Genomic DNA, 21,839 nt, shown 5'->3' on the forward strand with positions numbered 1-21,839 from the left:
GGGAAGTCCCAAATCTATAGGTTTCTGATTATGGGTTCAACGTATTTAAATAACTATATGGCCATTTCTTACATCAGTTTTGGTCATCTGTATCTTCCAAGAAATTGGCACATTTCAGGCAGGTTGTCAAATCTGCGGGCACAGTTCATCGTCGTCTTCTACTTGAACATCTATAGAGTCTGTAGTGACGGCCTCTCTTTGTACCCGGTTTCGGTAATGTTTGCCTTCTCTTTGCTTTCTTGCTTAGTACAGCCAGAGGTTTATAAATACTTTTGTGGTATCATTAATTTTCTCTATTTTTTGTCCATTTTACATTTCAATGATTTCTGCTCTTACCTTCATTCTACTTCTATCTACTTTGGGCTTAGTTGGTTTTCCTCTTTCTAGCTTCTCAAGGTAGCAGCTTATATCACTGGCTTGAGAACTTTCTTCATATCCAAGACAACATTTAAGCTGCAAAGCCGTATGTTTCCAAATGCTGCTTTAGCTGCATCCCACAAATTCTGGTATGTTGTGTTTTTATTATAATTCCAAATATTTTCTAATTGTCCTTGTAATTTCTCATTCGATCCAGGGTTTATTTAGAAGTATACAGTTTAATTTCCAAATAACTGAGAATTCTCCAGATATTTTTGTGGTTGCTGGTTACTGATTTCCAATTAAACTGCACTGTGGTCAGAGAACTTACTCTGCAGTACATTTGAGGCCTGTTTCACAGCCCAGCCTGTGGCCTATCCTGAGGAAGACTCCACATTCTCTGACAAGGATGTCTGTCCTGCAGCTGTTTGGGCTCCACCTGTGTTCGTCAGGTTGAGCTGGCTGGGGTGATGATGTTCAGGTGTCCACCCTGCCTGTGGCAGGGTTTCCTGGGTCCACCCGCTACCTAGAGGTGTGCAATCTACTTGGTGAATAGTAGATTCCCCCTTTCCTTTCAGCTTTGTCACTTTTTGCTCCATGTCTTTTTTTTCGGTCTGTTTTGTTTTGGCTGTGCTGTGCGGCATGTGGGATCTTAGTTCTCTGACCAGGGATGGAACCTGTGCCCGCTGCAGTGGAAGCGTAGTCTTAACCACTGGACGCCAGGGAAGTCCCTGCTCTGTGTCTTTTGAAGAATTCAGGGGCACACGCACTGAGGGTCTCTCTATGTCCTGCAGATGAAGTGATGCCCTCACTAGGATGCAACGCCCTTCTCTACCTTCGGTGGTTTTCCTTCTCTGAAGTCCACTTTGTCTTACAGTAACATCTAACCATGACTCCAAATCTGCTTTAAAAATCCAAATTTCCCCTTCTTTTGCCTAAGAGCATCTGTGCATTACCAAATCTTCTGCCTAGAAGCAGAAACCATCCTCACTGAGGACTGAGGAGAACAAAATGCACCAGTCCTTTCCCACCACCTGTCCCAAAGCAAGGTGCTCGCTACACCTGTGTGCACCCCTGCCCCAGGACGCCCCCCACCATTCACTATGGAGCAAAGTAAAATGCCAAGGACAGCGCTTAGGTTAGAATAAAAAGACAGCCTGGTTTGGTACAAACTTGCTGCACAAAAGCGGGTCTAACTCAATCAGCACCAGCTTCCAACTCTTAAGTCGGGTGCTGTAGGGCCAGAGGATGGGGTGTTAACAGGTGAATAAAACAAGGCACGGTAGGTAACTCCACCACCATTCCTTCACTCAGTGTCCCTGCTGTCAGAAGGGACTGAGGTCGGGGCTGGACCTCAAGGGTCTGGATTTCTACATCCCCCATCAGAACCACAGGACCACAGAGCACTTCTCTGAAGCAGGGGAGGCAGGACCTGCGGGACCTGCTGGCCCTGGGAGTGAGGGCAACTTCCACAGGCAGACACAGCAGCAGCAAAAGTGGCTTCAATTATGCAGCCTTCCTTTCTCCCCCAGCTTCCCCGGGGGGAGCCCGCTGTCCTGGTGCTGGTCACCTGGTTCAGGTACTCGGAGGGGAACAGGTAACCCCCTGGAAGGAACAGGCATTTACTGCCGAGCATTCACGTACATGGAAGCATTTCTTTCCTGGGAGCAGAAGAGAAAAACTACCCCCAAAACATACCATGTACCCAAATTCAATGGATGAAATCTTGGCCTGTACGATGGACCAAAGTCCCCAGAAGAAATGGGACGCAAGGGCAAACCTGTAATTACAAAAGCAGGAAATGCACATGAGATGTGTGGGACCAGTTGGAGGACCGATGACATCATTTCCTGCCAGATGGACGTTCTAACTCATCTGGGTGCAAACTGTCTGCCTTGGCCGACCCAGTGGGACGATATTCCACGGCAACAGAGCAGCAGGAGCCCACAGCCGTCCTCTCCCCACCGCTGGCCAGTGACCTTGCAGGTGCGAACACCCCGACTCCCTGTCCCTGGCACACGGAACACTCGCAGGACCCACCTGGAGGCCTCAGTGGCCGCTGCTGGTGAAGCGTGGGTCACACAGGGAGAGAAACCCTCTGGCAAGCGTGTGAGCGCACAGCCTTGGCGGCCCCTACCCCACCAGCAACAGGTGGAGGAAAGCGCGGGCCTCCAGACAGCCTGCTGCCATCCCCCATGCCCCTCTCCCCTGGAAGTGAATCAGGAGGAGGGTGTGGCCAGCTCCCCACCTCTAGGCTGTGCCACGTTCCTCTTCACTGCAAATCCAAGTTCTCAAAACGATAAAGATAAAAGCTCTAATTCAGGAACGAGGGCTTCGGTGCCGCCCTCACCAGACCTGACTCTGCTTCTCTTCATCCCTGACCCACTAGATCCCCTGGTGCTACCCTTTCTGTCTGGGTCTCCTCCACCTCCGCTTTCCTATTTCCATCCGATCAAGAACCAGGGAGGGAAGCTCTCTTCTGCAGGCGGAGCCGAGGGGCCACCAGGGTGGCCTCAGCTCAATGAGAGGACTGTGGACAGTTCCGAGGACAAGAAGGAGGCGCTCTATGCTGAGGGAGGAGGGCCACAGCCACTCAAACCGTCACTGTTAACAAATAATCTCATGGAAGACCCCAAAGATTAGGAATAACTCAGGCCTCCTGACCAAAGAGATGAGTGAGTGTGAGAACACAGTGATCTAGACCTTTGCGGAATCTGGAGCTTTCTCAGCCCTGCTTTGACAGCTGTTGAGAAAACAGATTTTTAATTCTTTTCTAGGAGAACCATGTTACTTGGTGGCACCCAGCTCTCCAGGAGCACGAGTGAGAAGAGTGTGCAGGCCCTGGCGGCAGCGGCTGTGCAGGAGAGTCCACGGTGGGGATGACGGTTCGGAACGCCACCCTCGCTCCCGGACCTAGTGCACAGACCCTGCTCTCCTCACTGGCTGTGTGCTGAAATCTGGGGGATCCGAACACACTCGGCCACGTGGACAAGAACCAAACATTCTGTTTTTGACAACGTACAAGACCTCGAGATGTATGGTCATGAGGGAGCTCCTAAAATACTCCTGTTTGCAAGGAGGCATCCCAAGTACGCACTATAAAGAGGGAAGCTATCATTACAAACCGACAAAGGAAAAAAATTACCTATTGACTTCAAGCAACATTTCTTCTTCTATAACGGACTTTTCTTCATTACTGAGGTTTTCAAATTCATTTTGGAATGCAGCCAAGTAATTGGAAATGAAATGGAGCTTAAAAAAAAAGCAATGACATTAGGATCAATGATGGTTAAAAACAGGTGATGTCAATGCTGTCACGAAGTGCACACGTCAAGCGTGACTCTTCCGGACGTCAGCAAAGCCCGCCACCCTGCTCTGCCCAGGGGCGTGGTCCAGGGAGCTCACCCACCCGGCTGGGTTCACCGGGTTACAGTCAGAGAACTAATGGACTCGATGCCGTACTGTCGGCAAGACCACTACTGCTTCTGCGGAAAGTAATTTAGGTAGAGTTGTTCCTTCTAACTCACACTCCTGTCTTCCACTGACCGCAAAGCGGGGTCGGCCTACTCCACACCTCCCCAGCCCGGCTGCTGCTCCACGCGGCGCTGGCACGAGGCACCAGGGCACCCTGATGCTCGTCAGCAGATGCTGCCTCAGGGCAGGCGCCGGACCAGGCACTGTGAAGGGGCCTTCCATGCCTAAGATGCTGTGATGATTTCCACACTTATGTCCATAAACTGGCAGTGTCTGATTCTGGTTTGGAGAAGACACAGTTTACCCTAAGGTTCTACCAGGCTGCACGTTGAGTCTACATATGAATTAGGATTTATGAGAGCCCCTGTTCTTCACTATTTCATACCATATCAAAAGGCAGCAGAACACAGCCAACCTCGGCTTGTTTGCTTTTGTAAAGAAGAAAACAGCCGTCAGTCTTTCTCCCCTGTAAGAACCCTTGCTACCTGGTTACCCGGCTGGAAGGCACTCCCCACCCTTTCCCTGTGTCGCCTCTTCCATCTTCCTGCTCTAAAGTCGGCTTTCTTACACTACGCCCCCTCCTCCACCAGAAAGCATCATTCAAGATCAAGCACTGTCCTAGGCAGGGGGCCGCAGGTTCTGAAGTAAACCTGGCACAAAAAAGATGACTGCTGATACCTATTAAATTCTGTGTAACAGGCACACTCCCCACGACAACAAAATAATTTCTGCAGATGAGAAAACTGAGGCACAGAAATAGTACGTTACAACCAGCAGTGGCAGATCTGGGATTCAAATCCAGGCCCATTAGTTTTTAGAACCCATGCTTGAACCACCACCCTAGATGGTTTAATTTCTTGGAGACCCTAAACGCTGAAGGTGGCAAATGAAGATAGAAAATTTGAAGAGATTGAAACCCTAAGAAAGTGGTAATTAATGACCCTCCCTCCCCCAAAAGTTCTAGGCCCAGATGGTTTTATGGGCAAAATCTACCAAACTTTCAAACAACACCATCTTAGATAAATTTGTTTCAGAAAATAAAAAGGGACACTCAACTCATTTTGTAAGACTAGTATAATTTTTATTCCAAAAGCAGGTATGAATACTTTTTTAAATGAACATTAAAGTCCTGTTTCACATATATGCATAGATGTAAATCTCCTAAAATAAGAAATTGCCTAACTGGATCCAACAGAGCATTACAAAAGAACGTTAACTCATTCAAATAGTTTATTTCAGGAATTTCAGTATTGTTTAACATTTTAAAACACTTCAATGGATTAAAGACAGAAAAGCATGAGATTACCTCAGTAGATACAGACAGGGTATCTGATAGAGACCAACACTTGCATGTGATTTTAAAGCCTCTCAGAAAACAGGAATGGAGCTTCTTTACATTTCCATTGCTGTGCAGTGTTGGGGGTTACACAGCTCTGCCGCCTTCCACTAAAATGAAATCTGTCTTCTTACTGAAAATCTCCCCTCACTGGTTTGAGAGTTCTCATCTCTGGAGCTGCCTGCCCAGTGATTTTTAAAAGTCTAATTTCTTTTCAGCATGGCAGGAACCTGAAGCCTGCTGTGTTCTCCTCCCTGGGGTCAACAGCCCCACATTCTCCCACCCTTCCTACCCACATAGCTTGAACTTGAGGTCCAAAACCGTCCCGGTCACTCTGCTCTGGACACGCTCAAGGTCAACAGGTCTGCCTGAAAATAAGGCCAGAAGAGAGCAGCCCAGGTCTGGCCACACGGCAAGGCTGTATTTGAACGGCTGCCCTTGAGCGTGGCCACCTGCTGGAGACTCTCCCCATGCCCAACTCAGGCAAGTGCTCGAGAAACCTCTCCTGAATGAGCTACTGCAGCAACTGACTGCATCCGTCCTCACCCCCGGCCCCTGGGAAACGTTCTGACCAGGCGGGGATCCCGGGAGAAGGGATGTCGGGCGGCAGGGCCGCCCAGCGCGGGCGGAGCTGCTGCCCTGCAAGGCTGGCAAAGGTGGGCGCAGTGCCCCTCTCCCCAGCCTGCTAGCTTCTGCATCACTACATACTCATCCTCAACCCAAGGCTTCGGCAGAGGCTGAAGAATGGAACAGAGGGCTTCCTGGGGAGAGACTCCCACAGGACTGATTCTCCAGTCACTGGACTCGCATAACCCAGGACAGGAAAGGGGTCTGTGAACACTGCAACAGCTACTGAACCACGGTGCCCACAAGACTACTTCTGCCTGCACAGAGTGAAACAAACAGAGGCAAGTCAGTGATCCCCAAAAGAAGGCTAGAGAGCAGGAGGGAGGCTGGGCTTTGGGAAAACACTAGAAGGAATCACAAAGGAGGCTGTGCTCCTCTCTGACTGGACGCGGGTTACCTCTGGCACAGGGATTTAAAAAGGCTGGACTCAAATACTGAGTCTGTATCTTGACACAAAATAACATTTTAAAGCAAAAGGACCTGCTTAACCAACTCCATGGTTTTAAAAGGGCATCTTTAAAAGTGAAGCTGTAATCATCTCTGACTGGGTAAAACTGAGGTATGTGGTTTACTTCTCGTAAGTGTACTGAATACAAACGCAAGTCTCCTACCTGTTGCTTCCTGGTGGGATACTTCAGGATGTTTGCTCTGAAAAAAGGGTACTTTTCGTAATTATAATCGTACATCCATTCACAGAAATGATTCCCAATGTCGAATCCCCTGAAAAAGAGCGAGAGGCACAGAAAATGAGGCAGCAGCCCCGCTGCGAGCGCCCCCAGGACCCCGGGGTCCCGAAAGCATGAATGCTTCAGTGACGGGACAGACCAAAGCACCCTGGCCCGCTGTCTGGAGCAACCGCTCAGGAGTGCCGTCCTGCGGTCAGTGCTTTGGTGAAGCCAATGAAAGGCCAAGTTCTGGATTCTGAGGACCTGGCCCCTGCTCCCACTGACGCAGCTGAGAACAGGCTGCGCTGCCCCACGCGGCCATTGCGGCCGCTGGGACACAAAGTGCTGGCCTCCAGGGAGGAAACTTCCAACTCAGGATGGTATCGTGACCTACTTTCTCCTTCGTTCCGCACACATACAGAATACTGAAATAAAAACATTTGACTTTACCTGTAGTTGTAACTGCTGTATTCAAAGTCGATGAGCATCAGTTTCTGTTTTTCAGAATTCTCCCTGCCTTCCAGCAATAAGATATTACCTGCAAAAAGGTTTGGATGACACGACCTTTGCTCTGGGCACGTTCTGTCATCGAAGGCGCAGGTCAACCAACCCAGGGTGGTTCTGATCCTGGTAAGGGCATCCTGACCACGCAGCGAGCGGACGTGGCCGAGTCACGGGACGGGGGGACAGGGTGTCAGGAGCAGCACTGACCTGGGAGGCCTGGCCTGAGAGCCCTGCTGCCAGCACCCCAAGAGCAGCGTGGCCTGGGCTCCCCCCCATTTCCACACGGGGGCAGGAAGGGAAAGGTCTGCTCGGCACCCTGTAGCTCTGGCACCCCCAGCAGCCCCAAGGCGGGCGGGGCTGTGGCCCCCAGCTGGGAAGCTGGGCCCTGGTGTCCACACAGGCCCCACTGCTTTGCCCCCAAGGAGGAGAGCACAGACAGTGCTCCCATGACCATAGTTCTTTCCCTTAGGCTGAATTCTGGGCAGAAGGGGCTTGGCTGCCAGACTGGCCCACCAGGCACATGCTCGGAGAGGCCCACGCTCTACCCAACGTGCTGCATCTCTCACGGTGGTGCTCGCGGGTGGGCTCTGCTGAGCCAGGTTCAAGGCTTTTCGGCACACATCGTCCGTTTCCGGGAGCCACTGATAGGAGAACCGGGGCCAGACCCAGTGTCCAGCTCCCGCCCCCTCCACGCTCTCCCCGTGTTGCCGTGGCCGGCGGGGGCCTCCCTCAGCCCGTCGGCGACCTCTGGGCCGTTCACCATCACCCGCTACACACACGAGGCTGCTTGACTCGACTTGCCCAGCAATTATCAGCTAATTAGTAACAGGTATTCTGGCTCAAACTAACGTCTCACTGATGACAAGTCTTCACCAGGGACTCTTCTCCAAATTAAAAACAAGCCGTAGAGCCTGGAAAGGGCCCGAGGGTGGACCTGAGCCAGCTGCGCTGGGCAGGATGAGGACAGCAAGGCAAAGCCAGGCGCCATGGCAGTATCGGGGGGAGGTGCCCGGCCGGATGGGGCCTCTGACGAAACTGTTATGTTTGAAATAACACTGGGTAGAGTCCGGTTACAGTAAGGGGTACATGGGAGTGCAATTTTTTAAAGCAGAGAAACCCGAAGTCATTAGAAGCATGTGAGCCAATGCTGAGAGAGAAGGGGGCTCTGGCCAGTGTGGTGGGCTGCAGGTGCAGAAGGCAAGCGCCCCCAGACTGGTCGAGGAGGCCATCTTCCTCTTTGACGCCTTTCAGACTGACAAAGCCAACTGACATGTTTACCGAAAGGAGTTAAACACTGAACAAATACGTGACTTCGTGTATCCCAGCTCTAGGTTTAGTGGATATTCTCACATTATTTCTTATAGAAATGGGATGATACCCTACATGTTTTTCTAAAACTTGCTTTTTCTCCTATTGATGTAGCCTGGAGATTTTTCTGTTGGTTTGTATAAAACTCGAGCTCACTCTTAATAGTCACACAACACTTTGTGCATGGCTGTGCCATAATTCCATGTACCTAACCCTCTCTTCATGGGCACCTGGCATTTATCACACGCACTGGAGGGAATCTTCTCAGCAGACACACGAGCCCCACCTTCAGCCTAACAGGCAGCATTTCTTACCTTCCTGACAGTCATTGTGACAAAACACAACTGGAGATGGAGTGGATTCAAGTAATGATCTGGAAAAGGAAGGTTTTGCTGTTACTTCTCACCCTTTCAGCTCCCTCCCGTGGCAGGACCTCTGCACACGCTCTCCCCCCTCCGGGGGGCCCTCCTCGGAGCCCTCTGACCTCGGACCCCAGGCAGAGCCCTCTGTGTCAGTCTGTTTTGACCTCTGGTTTCCTTCACAGCTCTCATCACAACCTGACATTTTTTTATTTACTTATTTTCTCTCTCTCCTAACAAAAGAGAAGCTCCTTGCAGACTGTCTTGGTCACATCTCCTCAGAACCCATCCTGATGCTGGCTAAGCAGACACTCAAATATGTGAGTAGTTAAAGGTGGAAATGCTGACACTCAGGCGATGGATGAAGGCTAGAAGCCTGCGTGCCCCCCGCACCCTGGAGACACCCGCGTAGCCTCTACTCAGAAACCAGCGTCAAGCTTCTTACTCCATCCCCTGCTAGCTTGGGCTGATCTGTTCCCCTCATCGGCTGACACTCGCTGGCCTGCCCCCATAGTTCTTGTTTTGGTTTTTTTTTGGTGGTACGTGGGCCTCTCACTGTTGTGGCCTCTCCCGTTGCGGAGCACAGGCTCCGGACACGCAGGCTCAGCAGCCATGGCTCACGGGCCCAGCCGCTCCGCGGCATGTGGGATCTTCCCAGACCGGGGCACGAACCTGCGTCCCCTGCATCGGCAGGCAGACTCCCAACCACTGCACCACCAGGGAAGCCCCTTGTTTTTCGTTTTTGTTTCAGAAAAAACCTACCGCCCTAGTCACTGACCAGGACTAGAATTCTGGAATTTTACTTCCTCCGTGAAGCCACTCATGTAAAACTGTAATCCCAGATGACAGAATTAATCTGTTTAAACTCATCCCACAAAACTCCAAGCCTCAGGTGATGCTTCCTAACGTTCATTGAAAGCAGGTGTGGTGACTAAGAACATTTACATTTCTGGACAGACGCACTTTTACTAAGTTAGGAAATGGAAGCAAACACTCACCTCAGGTTTTCTAGTTCCAAAGGCAGGTTGTAACTGAGGAATTTGTGGAGCTGCTTAACTTTGGATTCCCCAGTAAATTTAATTCTCAGCACTTGATTCAGGTATCTTGCAAAAGAGGGGAACAAAGGATCAGTGCTCAATTCACCTAGCTTGCTTTTGGGGCTCTAGTTCAATGTAACCATGCAAAACCCGCAGGGCCCCTGACCCCAGATGGAGAGGAGGGAAAAGGGCCTGGGGTTCAGCACACTCTAGGATGTGGATTTTCTGCCCATCCAGCCTGTTCAGGAGCACTTCTGCAAACAGCCTTCTTTCCTGGTTCAGGAATTGATTTTTACACTCGAGAACAATTTATTCATGAGATAATCATCACCAGCGGACAGCCTGTGCGCTGGTGCACTGGGGAAGGCCTCTGACCCGCATGGCAAGCAAGAGCTGCTCTGGAACCCCTGGGAGCCACCGGCGGGAAGCTAGGTGAGAGCCCAGCGGCTGATCACTTACTTTTCCATTGTTCCAAAAAGCCATTTTGGTTCCTTATTGAATGGCATTTTCATACCATGAAATCTGGCCATTTTCTCAGCTATTTCTGCAGAAATATCTGGCAAACTTAATTCTTCAGTGTCTAATCGCCGGCTCTGGAATTAAAAAGGGGAGTTAGAAAATGGCATTCATCCAGGTAACCTTGAAGCGTGAGATCACACAACCCTAGAGCTAGAAGCGTCTTTGTAGGGCATCTAAGTCTCATCCAGGGCACAAAATTCCTTCAGAACGGGCACTGTGCCCTGCAGACAGCACTTCTCAAGGAGGGGCAGGCCAGCCACAAAGGTCCATTTCGCTGTGACAAAGTCCTTCTCACGCACCTATGGTCCTGCTCTCCCGTCACTCTACCCCACACTGCGGGGGGCTCCTTCCTAGGCTCAAAGCGCCGGGTCGTCAGCAGTTTATGCCGTGGCCCGCGTCCAGCTCCCCCATCGGCTCAGCCCTCCTCCCAGACACAGGGCAGGCGGTGTGGTGCTCAGAACAGCTTCCCAGCAGAAGGGGCACCAGGCGCTCGGGGCGAGGGTTTCCCACTCCTGCCCTCGGGGCAGCTCAGCACCCAGACTGGCCCAGAGCAGGCTCTCAGGGCAAAGCCGACCAGGGACAGGTGTGGCAGGGGGCTTCCTCCGTCTTCTGCTAGTGCAGCCTGCGGTCACACTCGTCCTGGCTGCGCTTTCACGGCTACCCACGGGAGCACCTCTTATCTTTTCCAAACCAACCACTTCCCTACCAAAACCCAAAGAGAGAGTTTTCTGAGAATCCGAAGCCATACAGCACAGGAGTTAAGAGTGAGTGTCCCCAAGTTAGAGAAACCCCAGCTCAAATTCTGGGTTTAACACTCATTTCAACGCTATGTGGCCAAGGGTGTACTTTGATACCTCTGTGCCTCGTTCTCTGGGTTCTGTAAAATGGGAACCAGGACATCAAGTCCCCGACAGGGAGCTCTGAACTAAAGCAGATGCTGCAGGTCAAGGCCCTGGGCCAGCACCCAGCCATGGAAGTCTCAAAAGATGGCAGGTGCCTTGTGATTGGAGCTGAGAGCTCCCTGAAAGCATCAGGCTCAATCCTCCCCTCAACCCCAGAATCTCCCAAGTTATCAAGTGGCGACAAGGACAGGGAACTCTGGGTCTAGCGGCGGGACACCAAGGACTCCTCGGGGCAGCTGGCACAGCTTTCATTCGGCTCTGTTAAAGAATGCCCGTAACTGGTTTGGCAACAGGGATAATTTAAAGCTAACGTGCTCAAACGTGAACAAATCTTGGAATCCAAGCTCTTTTCCCAGCACAAAGAAATATGAGACTGACTACCATTCTCAGAGGTCACTGCTCTCGTATGTCTGCTGGAGGACAGCCATGGGAACAGGTGAGATGGACTTCATCTCACCCCATTCAGCGGTCAAGGGTAAACCTGGAAATAACACACGCTGACAGGCTGAGGCAAATGGAGTCGCTGTTTCTGGTGGCAGAAACAGTTGAACCCTGGCAGTTTCATATGGTTCAACCTAGCATTTTAAAATAATTTTTTAAAAATCTTTACTATGTTATGTAGTAAACGTGTACACGAGTATAGAACTTTAAAACTTTAAAAGGAGAACAGGGACTTCCCTGGCGGTCCAATGGTTAAAACTTCACCTTCCAATGCAGGGGGTGTGGGTTCGATCCTGGTGGGGAGATAGGGAGCCAAAAAACCAAAACATAAAACAGAAGCAACATTGTAACAAATTTAATAAAGATAAAATAAAAAAAAAATACAAAAAAACCCAAAAAACAAAAAGAACAGGAGAACAGTAACTATTCCATAGACATAACCACCTATGTGCCCTGATCTCAAGGAGCTGTGTTTCCCCTCGAGACGTTTCCATTATTCTAAGTTGTGTTCACTGGTTCTCTACCTTTTCTAAAAAGGGAAGTTTTATCACATGTGTATTTATTTATTTTTTAAATTTATTTTTTTTGTGGTACACGGGCCTCTCACTGTGGTGGCCTCTCCCGTTGCAGAGCACAGGCTCCGGAGGCACAGGCCCAGCAGCCATGGCTCACGGGCCTAGCCGCTCCACAGCATGTGGGATCTTCCTGGACTGGGGCACGAACCCGTGTCTCCTGCATCGGCAGCTGGACTCTCAACCACTGCGCCATCAGGGAAGCCCCTTTAAAAAACTTTTTTTTTAGGTAAGAAGTGGATTTATTTAGAGAGAAACACACTCCACAGACAGAGTGTGGGCCATCGCAGAAGGTGAGAGCGGCCCACGTGTGTATTTATTAAACAATTTGTATTGTGCTTTTTACTGGGCTTTATACAAATGCTATGATACCATTTGTAGCCTTCTGCAATTTGGTTTTATCAACATTATGTTTTTTGAGATGGATCCACGTTGGCACTTATAACCATACGAAGTGTTTTGTATTTCCAAAATTCTTTCTAATACTTTGCTATCTCATTTGATTCTCATGCTAGACAGATGTTACTGTCTTTAATGGGAAACTACAAATAAAACTATAAATAAACTACAGGGATTTCCCTGGTGGTGCAGTGGTTAAGAATCCGCCTGCCAATGCAGGAGACACGGGTTGGAGCCCTGGTCCGGGAAGATCCCACATGCCGCGGAGCAACTAAGCCTGTGCGCCACAACTACAGAGCCTGCACTCTCGAGCCCGTGAGCCACAAATGCTGAGCCCGTGTGCCACAACTACTGAAGCCCATGAGCCTAGAGCCCCTGCTCCACAACAAGAAGCCACCGCAATGAGAAGCCCACGCACCGCTACGAAGAGTAGCCCCTGCTCACTGTGACTAGAGAAAGCCCGTGCACAGCAACAAAGAGACAACGCAGCCAAAAATAAATAAATAAATTTATATTAAAAACAAAAAAAAAAACCTACAGCCAGGCACCAGGGAAAAGACTGAAAGGACTCTTCCATATAGGGAGGTACATCCATTCCTTCAAACACGCCCCAGGCTGGCAGCTGGCACACACGGCACCACGTGTGATCGAGAAGAGGGCACCACGCCCCCTCCAGCCCCCGCTGGACGCAGGCCTGGCGAGCAGAGCACCCTGTCGGCCAGGTGTCCTTGTGCTCTGCACCGCCTGCACGACTGTACCGGGCGGCCCTGCACACCGAGGCCTCTCATGGCCAAGACATCACATGAGGCAAGACATGAAGGCAGCAGCCCCTAGCCCTTAGGGAGCTCACAGAGCTCAAGAAGGGGTGTCCCCCCAAAAAAAGAAGGGGTGCCCTTCCACGAGCGGAAACACAGGCCAGCAAGGCTCGGCATCTCCACCCAAACAAGCCGGTCACGAGGCCCAGAGCTGCCCCACACTCAACTTTGTAGGGAACTCTTTTTTTTTTTTTTTTTTTTTTTTTTTTTGCGTTACGCGGGCCTCTCAATGTTGTGGCCTCTCCCGTTGCGGAGCACAGGCTCCGGACGCGCAGGCTCAGCGGCCATGGCTCACGGGCCCAGCCGCTCCGCGGCATGTGGGATCTTCCCGGACCGGGGCACGAACCCGTGTCCCCTGCATCGGCAGGCGGACTCTCAACCACTGCGCCACCAGGGAAGCCCTGTAGGGAACTCTTGAGGCTTAAAGCCCTCTTCGGGGTTTGGGGCTCAGGGCACAGGGCACGGGGCACAGGGCGGGGGCTATGCACACAGAACTCTAAAGGAGGCACACTGGCGGATGCTAGGACAACACTAACAACGCCTCAGCACAGCAGGGAAGGGAAAACAGTCCTGCAAACAGAGGATCTGAGCAAGGCCTTGAAATGTGAAGGAACTTGACAGGCACATGAGGGCAGGGGAGACCCTAAAGTGAGGGGGCGGGGGCAGTGGGAGACAAGGGAAAGAACAGTGGTGGGGCCCGCAGGGCAAAGACCAGACACGTGGCACAGTGCGGGCAGGGCCACATCCTGCAGCAGGTTCTATAACCGAGGCCCGGAAGTTGTTAGGTTTCACAAACAGGCCTCCTCGGAGATTCTGGGGGTCCGGTCCCAGACCAGCACAGTAAAGCGACCGCAACAAAGCGAGTCATGTGAAGTTTTTGGTTTCCTAGCGTGTCCAAAAGTAATGTTTACACTACACTTCAGTCTATTAAGTGGCAATAACATTATGTCTCAAAAAACAATGTACATACCTTAATTACAAAATATCTTATCGCTCAGAAATGCTAACCATTGTCTGACAATGCAGGGCCACCACAGACCTTCTATTTGTAAAAACCCAGCATCTGCGAAGCTCAGTTAAACAAGGTCTGCCTGCATGGTTCTGAATGGATGAACGTATCTTTGCAGGAAAGACAGAGGTTTTGATGTAAATTCAAGAGAAATTTTGTTTTTCTTTACTTCTGTGATAACATAGGCCACATTTACTATTTCGGACCACAGTGCCTTGGGCTCCTGCACTGACGGTGACGAGACAGACTCTGTCTTCTCGCTGTGGCTCCCATCACCTGACCAGCCTTCCGCACATCTTACCGGGATAAACTGCTCCAGGCGGCCTTGGGGGAAGATGCCAAAGAGCTTTGGCCCCAGTGACCTCTCTGCAAGGATGGCAAACATAACGCTCTCCAGAACCATGGCCTCGGCGCCCTGAAACAGATGGCAACACACAGCCGGTTAGTGAGTGTGGACCACGAGCCAGGCATCGGCAGTCCTTTCACACGAGCCGTTTCGCCCACTCCCACAGCAACCCTGATGGCGCAGCATCATCATTATTATTTTTACCAATCGTTGTTTTTATTACCACTGTCCCCACTTTAAATACGAAGAAACAGGTCTGTAAACTTCAGGACCCCTGCTGGCAAACATCACACTATATTGATGAGATTTAAAATTCAAGTTGAATTTAGGTCACTGGTTCCAAAAATAGAACAGTATCAATATTTTATCGCTTCTATTTATTTTAAAACTCATATGAGTCTCACCCTTGGCATCTTATCAAAGGTCACAACAATTCCATCCATTCTGGTGACGGTTGATCTGCTTTTCGGTCGAGAGTGCCCAGGGAAAGAAAATGGTTCAAAGGGCCCTCTGCCCATGAAACTGGCCTGCGGGGTCCCCCACGAGGTGCGGGGCCCATGCCAAAGTGCACCCTAGCACAGGGCGCTCAAGGTTTCGGTTTTCTGCTCTTATCCCCAGTCTCCTCTGTCGTTTAACATTTGTCTTCTTGTCTACACCTCTTTGACGCTCCTACGTTCCGCCTTTAGTTACTCCTAATAACGAAGTGGGATCTAGAGCCATTCTGCCTTCAAAATCCACCTTTTGGTCTCAATTCAAATCCACTCCTTGGTCCTCTTCCCTTAAGCAGGAAATTACAGCTTAAGAGTTTCCATCGGTTGGGGTGAAGGGCGGGAAGGAGCCCTGTACCCAAGCGTCTTAAGGAGCTTCTACAGATGGAGCTTCTACGTCGATGTGTCGGGAGGGGCACCAGGTGTGGTCTGGAAACACTCTCAGGTGATTCTAGGTCACCCCTTGTTCAGAAAGGGGCCGTGGGGACAGGATCTCAGAGAAACTGCTCAATAAAACAGAGCTCTTTAAAATACACTCATTTTACCAAAATGATGGAGAGACTTAGCAGGACAAACTCATCAGGCAGGGACATGATTCTAAAGTTGGAGAGAAGAAAACAAAAAGCAAAAAAGAAAAGCTACTTCCAAAGGACATGGGGCCACATTAAAGTAAAAAGTAATTCAGTCACTTTTACATTTTGGGGAGAATGGGTTTGTTGGTAATCCATCCACCATCTTGTATAATCTCCACAATTATGATCTAACCATCATCACCTTGTGAGGCCCAATCTCTACTCACTAATTTGCAGTTCTGTACATATGACTGCTATGAACTGGACTGTGTCCTCCCAAAATTCAGAGGTTGAAGCCCTCACTGCCAGTGCGATGCTATTTGGAGATGGGGCCTTTGGGAGGTGATGGATTTAGGTGAAGCCACAAGGGTGGAGCCCTGACGGGGTCAGTATCCCTATAAGAGGAGTCCCCAGAGAGCCTGCCCTCTCTCCCTCTCTCTCAGTCTCTGCCTCCCTCTCCGCCACGTAAGGACACAGGTAGAAGACGGCATCTACAAGCCAGGAAGGGGCCGTCACCAGAACCTGGCCGTGTTGGCACCCTGCCCTTGGACCTCCAGCCTCCAGAACTATGAAGAATAAACCCAGGTGGCTTTTTCTGGCAGCCCGCGCAGACTAAGACAACGACAATCCAGACACAGCACTGATCTATCTAGTTAATGGATTTTAGGAGGATTCGACCAGATGGGTTTTATTTCTTAAACGCTTAGAGAATGAGAACGAATTCCTAACAGCTCTACTGAGCTGGCAAAATGTTTTCACTCACTCACCTGACCTCACAGCAAACCCAGGCAGGAGGTACGGTCAGTGCTGGCCCCATTTACCTCAACTCCGGCCTCAGAGACACCCCACGGGAAGCGAACCCTCTGCTGCCGCCCGCCCGAGCGATCGGAGGCTGGCATCGTGGACGAGGAGGTGTCGGGCTCGGCCCAGACCAGGCCACTTGCGGGCAGTGGCTCTTGGCAGCCCCTTGCCCTCTGTACGGTCTCCCACCTCAAAACTCCAACCCACTCCCCAACTGTTTCCAAAGAGTAGGATCGGGATCTCCTCTGTCCTACGGAGCCAGGATTTTGCCAGGATTAAAGTTTGGTTTTTCAACCTTTTTCTGTGTAGAGTGACTAAGCTGGAGGGCACTGGGGTTGGCATATGTAAGACACACATGTGCAGCCAATCCGAAATAGCCCTTTACGTCTGAAATGTCTAGTTCTAGACACAGATTTAACCCACAGTATGACTTCAGGAAGTGTGCGTGGTGCCCATGCAGCGCAAAGTCTGCTGGGAGCTGACTTCACACGTGGCACCATCACTGGTACTGGGGCCGAAGCCACACTGTCCAGGATCCTCCAGAGCAGGGTCCACCCGGTGCCAGGATGGTGGAGAGAAGATGGAAAGAGACTTAAAGAACTTTCCAATTCTCTTCAGCACTGCTCTGCACACTGTGGACAAGAAACACCTTTGCTCTTCTGTGATACTGCAGTTCAATATTTATTCACAGTAGGAAGAAGGGGCGGCGGTGTGTGGAGGGAAGAATTTGGAGAGGAAGGAAATGAAAGAAAATGCCAAGTCACAAGCAAGAAAGATGGGTAGGTTACGAAGGACAGCAGGTATCCTCAGGTCTCCAAACCCTCAAGGAAAGCGAGCTCAGTGAAGCACAGGCGCAAGGGCGTGACCCGGTCCGCCGCCCGCAGCACCCAGGCTCGGCCCCCACCATCCACCCACGGCTGGTCCTGCTTTCTCAGGAGAGCAGCTCCATACCTCAACTTGAAACGAATCACGATGGCTTCAGAAATACTCATTCATATATTCACCCCCCCAAATATAACTTGGACATATACTCTGTACCCGGCATGTGCTAAGCCCCAGGGAAACAATAAGAACAAGACACACGTGGCTGCTGCCCGGACAGAGCCTGTGTTCCAGGGACAGAAACGGCCGGAACCGAGCAGGGCCATCGGCAGACCGGGGCAGCGCAGAGAAGGAGCAGAGGGTATCCTGACGGAGCGTGACGGGGTGGCCACCCCCAAGCAGATACGGTGACCCTGACGGGGGCAAAGCAAGGCCTGGGAGGGGCCGATGCGCGGAGCAGAGGAACCGAGGAAGAAGAGGACCGAATCAGCCCGGAGAAGCTGCTGGGGCTGCCGCGGGGTCTGGGCCAGATACAAAGTCCTCGGCGTACAGACAGCGTTAAAGCTAACGAACTGGCCGAAGAGGCGCAGCACAGAGCCTGAGGGCGCCCAGCACCTACAGCAATGTTTCCAACCGACTGTGCCTACAGCAAGAAACCCATTTTACACGGCAACCTAACACCCCCTGATGTAGCCGGGTCAGCAGGAGGGGAACTGGGGCAGCCGGTAGTGCGGGAGGCGAAGATGCCTGCTGTCAGGACGGGCGACAGCATGTCCTGTGTCAGACGCTGTGGAGACAGCGAACAGGGGGCAGAGGAAAGTGGGCCCTGGATTTGGCAACACAGAAGTTGTCGGTGACAGAACCAAGAGTGGCTCTGGGAGCAACGGGGACAGGGTCAGACGGAGACCCGGGCAGAGCGGGCAGGAGAGGGGGAGGGGCCGGGGTGGGGGGCTGGGGGAGGGTTAGACTGACTTCTCAATTCATCTGTGTGGTTTTCCTCCTTTAAAAAGTCCAGCAATAATATCGAGATTATGACCCTCCTGAGAAGACGTAACAGCATTTCTCTGGTGGGGAGGGGAGGCCAAAGAGCAAAGAAGGTGAGACACACACAGCGCAGGCCAGGGAGATGAGCCCACCAGACTCGCTGGCCCCCTCCTGAGGCTTAGCACCACAAATGGGAATGGAGCCAGGCCTCCCGCTGGAGGAGACCGGCCATTCAAAGAGGCTCAAGGAACACAAACCACCTTCCCCATTCTGACAGCCAACTGCCCACCTTCTGACGCAGAGGATCAAAAACAAAATCACAGCACCTACTACTGTTGCCTGCTGGGCCCCGAGCAGAGATCCAGCCGGCGCAGGAGGAGGAGGAGGTGTGGCAGTGACGCGGGTCCCCGGCGGCGAGGGCACATTGGACTAACGAGAGGAAGGGACAGAAGAGTGTGCACAAGCTGCGGGATCCCGCCCTGAGTTTAGAATCCCGTAAGAACAGGCAGACATTAACACGTAGTACGGAAACTTACAGTCACGGAAAGTGCAAAGGTGAGGCACTCGGTGCTGTCGGAGCACAAATGGAGGAGCAAACCTAGATGAGAGAGCAGGAAGGGGCTCCCTGTGGAAGGAACCTGGGAGCCGAGATCCCAATTGTAAGTAGCAGTGGGGGGAGTGGTGCGGATTGAAGAGCAGAGCATTCCAGCCAAAGCAGCAGCACCTGCAAAGGCCCCGTGGCAGGAAGGAAACCACACAGCTTAGGGCCACTCGGCTGGCGAGCAGGGAAGGGGCAGGGCGCTGTGAGATGAGACCAGGAAGCTCGGCGGGGGTCAGGCTGCCGGGACCTGGCAGGATAAAGCCCACCTAACCGGGACCAGGGCAGAGAGCCACCACCGAAGGATTGTAAGCAAGAGGCTGACGCGATGGGATGAGCAGTTCAAAAGCTGGCTCTGGCAAAGACGAAGGGATGGTCTGCAGGAAATAAGAGTGGAAGCGGAAGCCCAGGGAGGAGCTGGTGGCAGCTTGGACTAGGCAGCACAGTCCAGATGGGAGAGAAAGTAGACAGATCCAAGATATGGTTCAAAGGAGAACCACCAACAGACTTGTGGATGGGACACGGGGGTGAGGGGACAAGGGTACAGAAGGTGACTCCCTGCTTCCCGGCCTGCCCAGAAAGGCCAGATTTAGATTTTGCTGTTTGGAGGGGTGGGGAGAGTATGGGTTCGGTCTTGGACCTGGTGAGACACCCCAGGAGACGGGTAGCAGCTAGTGTTAGTTCCAAGCAGGGCTGTGGGCTGGAGGAGCTGCAGACCCTTGGCCCCTAGGAGAAATGCAAGGACCAGCTTTGGATCAGGTGGCCTGGTAAGGCGGGGGGTGGAAATAGGGCCTCAGGCCTGGGGACTCTGAGTACTTAAGACAATCGCAGACTGAGCCCACAAAGGAGGCAAGGAGGGGTGCAGGAAACGAGGGGCCTTTACTTCGTGTCCCTGTGTCCTGGCCGCCTTCGCTGCTAAGAAGTCCAGATAAAACGAGAGCTGGAAACACACTTCAGATTTAGCGTCGTGGAGGGCCTAGTGACCCGACAGCTTCAACTCCCAGGAATGACGAAAGTCTACACGCAAAGGGCCCAGGAGGCTGAAGACAGAACGTCAGTCACCTCCCACTGACAGCTTCTCAGTCAGCGTCACCCCAGAGAGCACACATTCCAGATCCTCTAGACCACGGTCTCCGGAGCAGGGCCCATGCAAAACACCCACGGAACTGCGAGGAAAGAACAGCAGCGCTTTCATTCCTTTATATGCTCTCACCTCTTCTACATTTCTATTTCTTGATCACTTTATTAATTCGTATACAATTAGTAAAACCAGTGTATTTACGTGTGTTGATATTACTACACACGCACACCCACACACTCCCCCCGTTATACACAAACCTCCACACACCAGGGGAGTGTGCTCAGAAGTTGTTCACTCCCTGGAGTGTGGCGATCACGACTCCAGACGCCCCACCTCTGAGCCTCAAAGAGGGGGCAGGTGCTCTGGACCTCAAGCTCTCCTGAATATACGCATTTCTGAGTGAAATCTCATATTTAGGAAGAAGCCTTCGGGAGCCGGGCACCACGCAGAGGGAAAAACACTCCTGCCCGCCCCGGGGAAGGGCAGCCACTGAGACACCTGGGCAGCGACAGACTGCCTCCACATCAGAGTATCACGCACGCAGGTCACCCCAAGCCGCCACCTCCTAGCAGCCCAAATGCTGTTCAGATCACCCTAAAGGCACCAAGTCCACTCCCTACACCCTCAGTAGGAAATGGAACACAGACTGTTCGCTGGGTCTCACTGTGGCAGCTCCCAGTACCCCCAGAGCCCCTCCTCTGGGACACACAGCAGGACTCCAGGGCAGGAAGGGGCACTGCCAGAGCAGCGGGGCAAGGCTGCTCACCACCAGCTCACACCTCACACAAATGCAGAATGGACTGAATTACTTACTTGAAATTCATTGTCTTTCTGAGCTTGTTCGGATCCCTCCTTATTACAGGACCGCTACGAATGAGAAAAAGCAAACACTTCCAGTGAGATGGGGAACACTGAGCAGACACTAACTTTGCAACCATCAGAACAGTCACGGTTTACAAAACATGACAGATCTTTAGCGAGTGTTTCTCAGCGCAGTCTAAATGCACCACCAGTGTCCCACACTAGGACCAACACCTGAGGAAGCACTTCATTTCTTTACGAGAAAAGGGATGTGCTGTCGAGACCACACAGCTGTGAGTCTCACCACCATCCCGAGTACCTTTTCACAATTTCATTGCTGGAGGAAAGTCAGTGGAGGCTGCTCTCCCAATCAGGCCTCCTCAAGATAAGCGCTGGGCTGGCTTATCTTGTTTAGCCAGGTGGGTCTTTTGAGGCAACGCCAGCCCCAGGAGGGTGCTGTCCTGCAAGGGCAGGGGGCGCACATGGGCTCGCGGCCGCCGAGGTCAGCACAGGGTGGACAAGGGTGCCCTGTGTGGGCAGGAAGCCTGGCGCCCAGTCTGCGCGGCCGAGCCTGATCATCAGGGCACCACTAGCTCAGCGTGGAGTCTTCCTCCACCCGAGGGAGGCCTGTGCCAGTTTAATAAAGGCCCAAACTTATTTCGTATGCTAACGTATTGAGAGATACTTTCATCACTCTCCTCAATGAAATTGCAAATTATCGGTAACCAGGATTGAGTCAATAACACACCTCCACCACGAACTACCATAAGCAACTCTCTGGCCACATCCTTTCTTCATGGTAGATCTTATCTTTTAAAAGCAACCTCCCACCCCAAGTGCTTTAAAAACCTTCAAACGTGTCCTGTCAAAATTTTATACTCAAATATTGCCCCTAGAAAGATGTTGTTTGTTAAAATTAAACTAAGTCTGCTTACGTCAGACACAGAAGCCCATAAGGGAAGCTCTTTAAAAATGTTAAGGTAAAAGATTCTTGAACATCCCAGGAAAAACATACCTTTCCA

The 21,839-nt window shown here is 51.6% G+C and overlaps 1 protein-coding gene across 4 annotated transcripts in view; it reads right to left on the minus strand.

The window, feature by feature from the left end:
- Positions 1–21,839, minus strand: part of CHKA (choline kinase alpha) — a 61,368-nt gene that overhangs the window by 5,198 nt on the left and 34,331 nt on the right. The window contains exons 3-11 of one of the 4 annotated variants that reach the window (XM_032640211.1): positions 20,830–20,883; positions 14,626–14,739; positions 10,127–10,260; positions 9,629–9,733; positions 8,586–8,644; positions 6,910–6,997; positions 6,406–6,514; positions 3,503–3,609; positions 2,056–2,137 (exon numbers count right to left, since the gene is read on the minus strand). In XM_032640211.1, coding sequence (XP_032496102.1) covers positions 2,056–2,137; positions 3,503–3,609; positions 6,406–6,514; positions 6,910–6,997; positions 8,586–8,644; positions 9,629–9,733; positions 10,127–10,260; positions 14,626–14,739; positions 20,830–20,883 — 852 coding nt within the window. Of the gene's footprint in view, positions 1–2,055; positions 2,138–3,502; positions 3,610–3,682; positions 6,052–6,405; positions 6,515–6,909; positions 6,998–8,585; positions 8,645–9,628; positions 9,734–10,126; positions 10,261–14,625; positions 14,740–20,829; positions 20,884–21,839 lie in introns of those variants that run through there. The other 3 variants (XM_032640212.1, XM_032640209.1, XM_032640210.1) reach the window with 3 other exon arrangements.

This window comes from Phocoena sinus, chromosome 8 (assembly GCF_008692025.1).
Source record: "Phocoena sinus isolate mPhoSin1 chromosome 8, mPhoSin1.pri, whole genome shotgun sequence".
In the NCBI taxonomy this organism is placed as follows: domain Eukaryota; kingdom Metazoa; phylum Chordata; class Mammalia; order Artiodactyla; family Phocoenidae; genus Phocoena; species Phocoena sinus.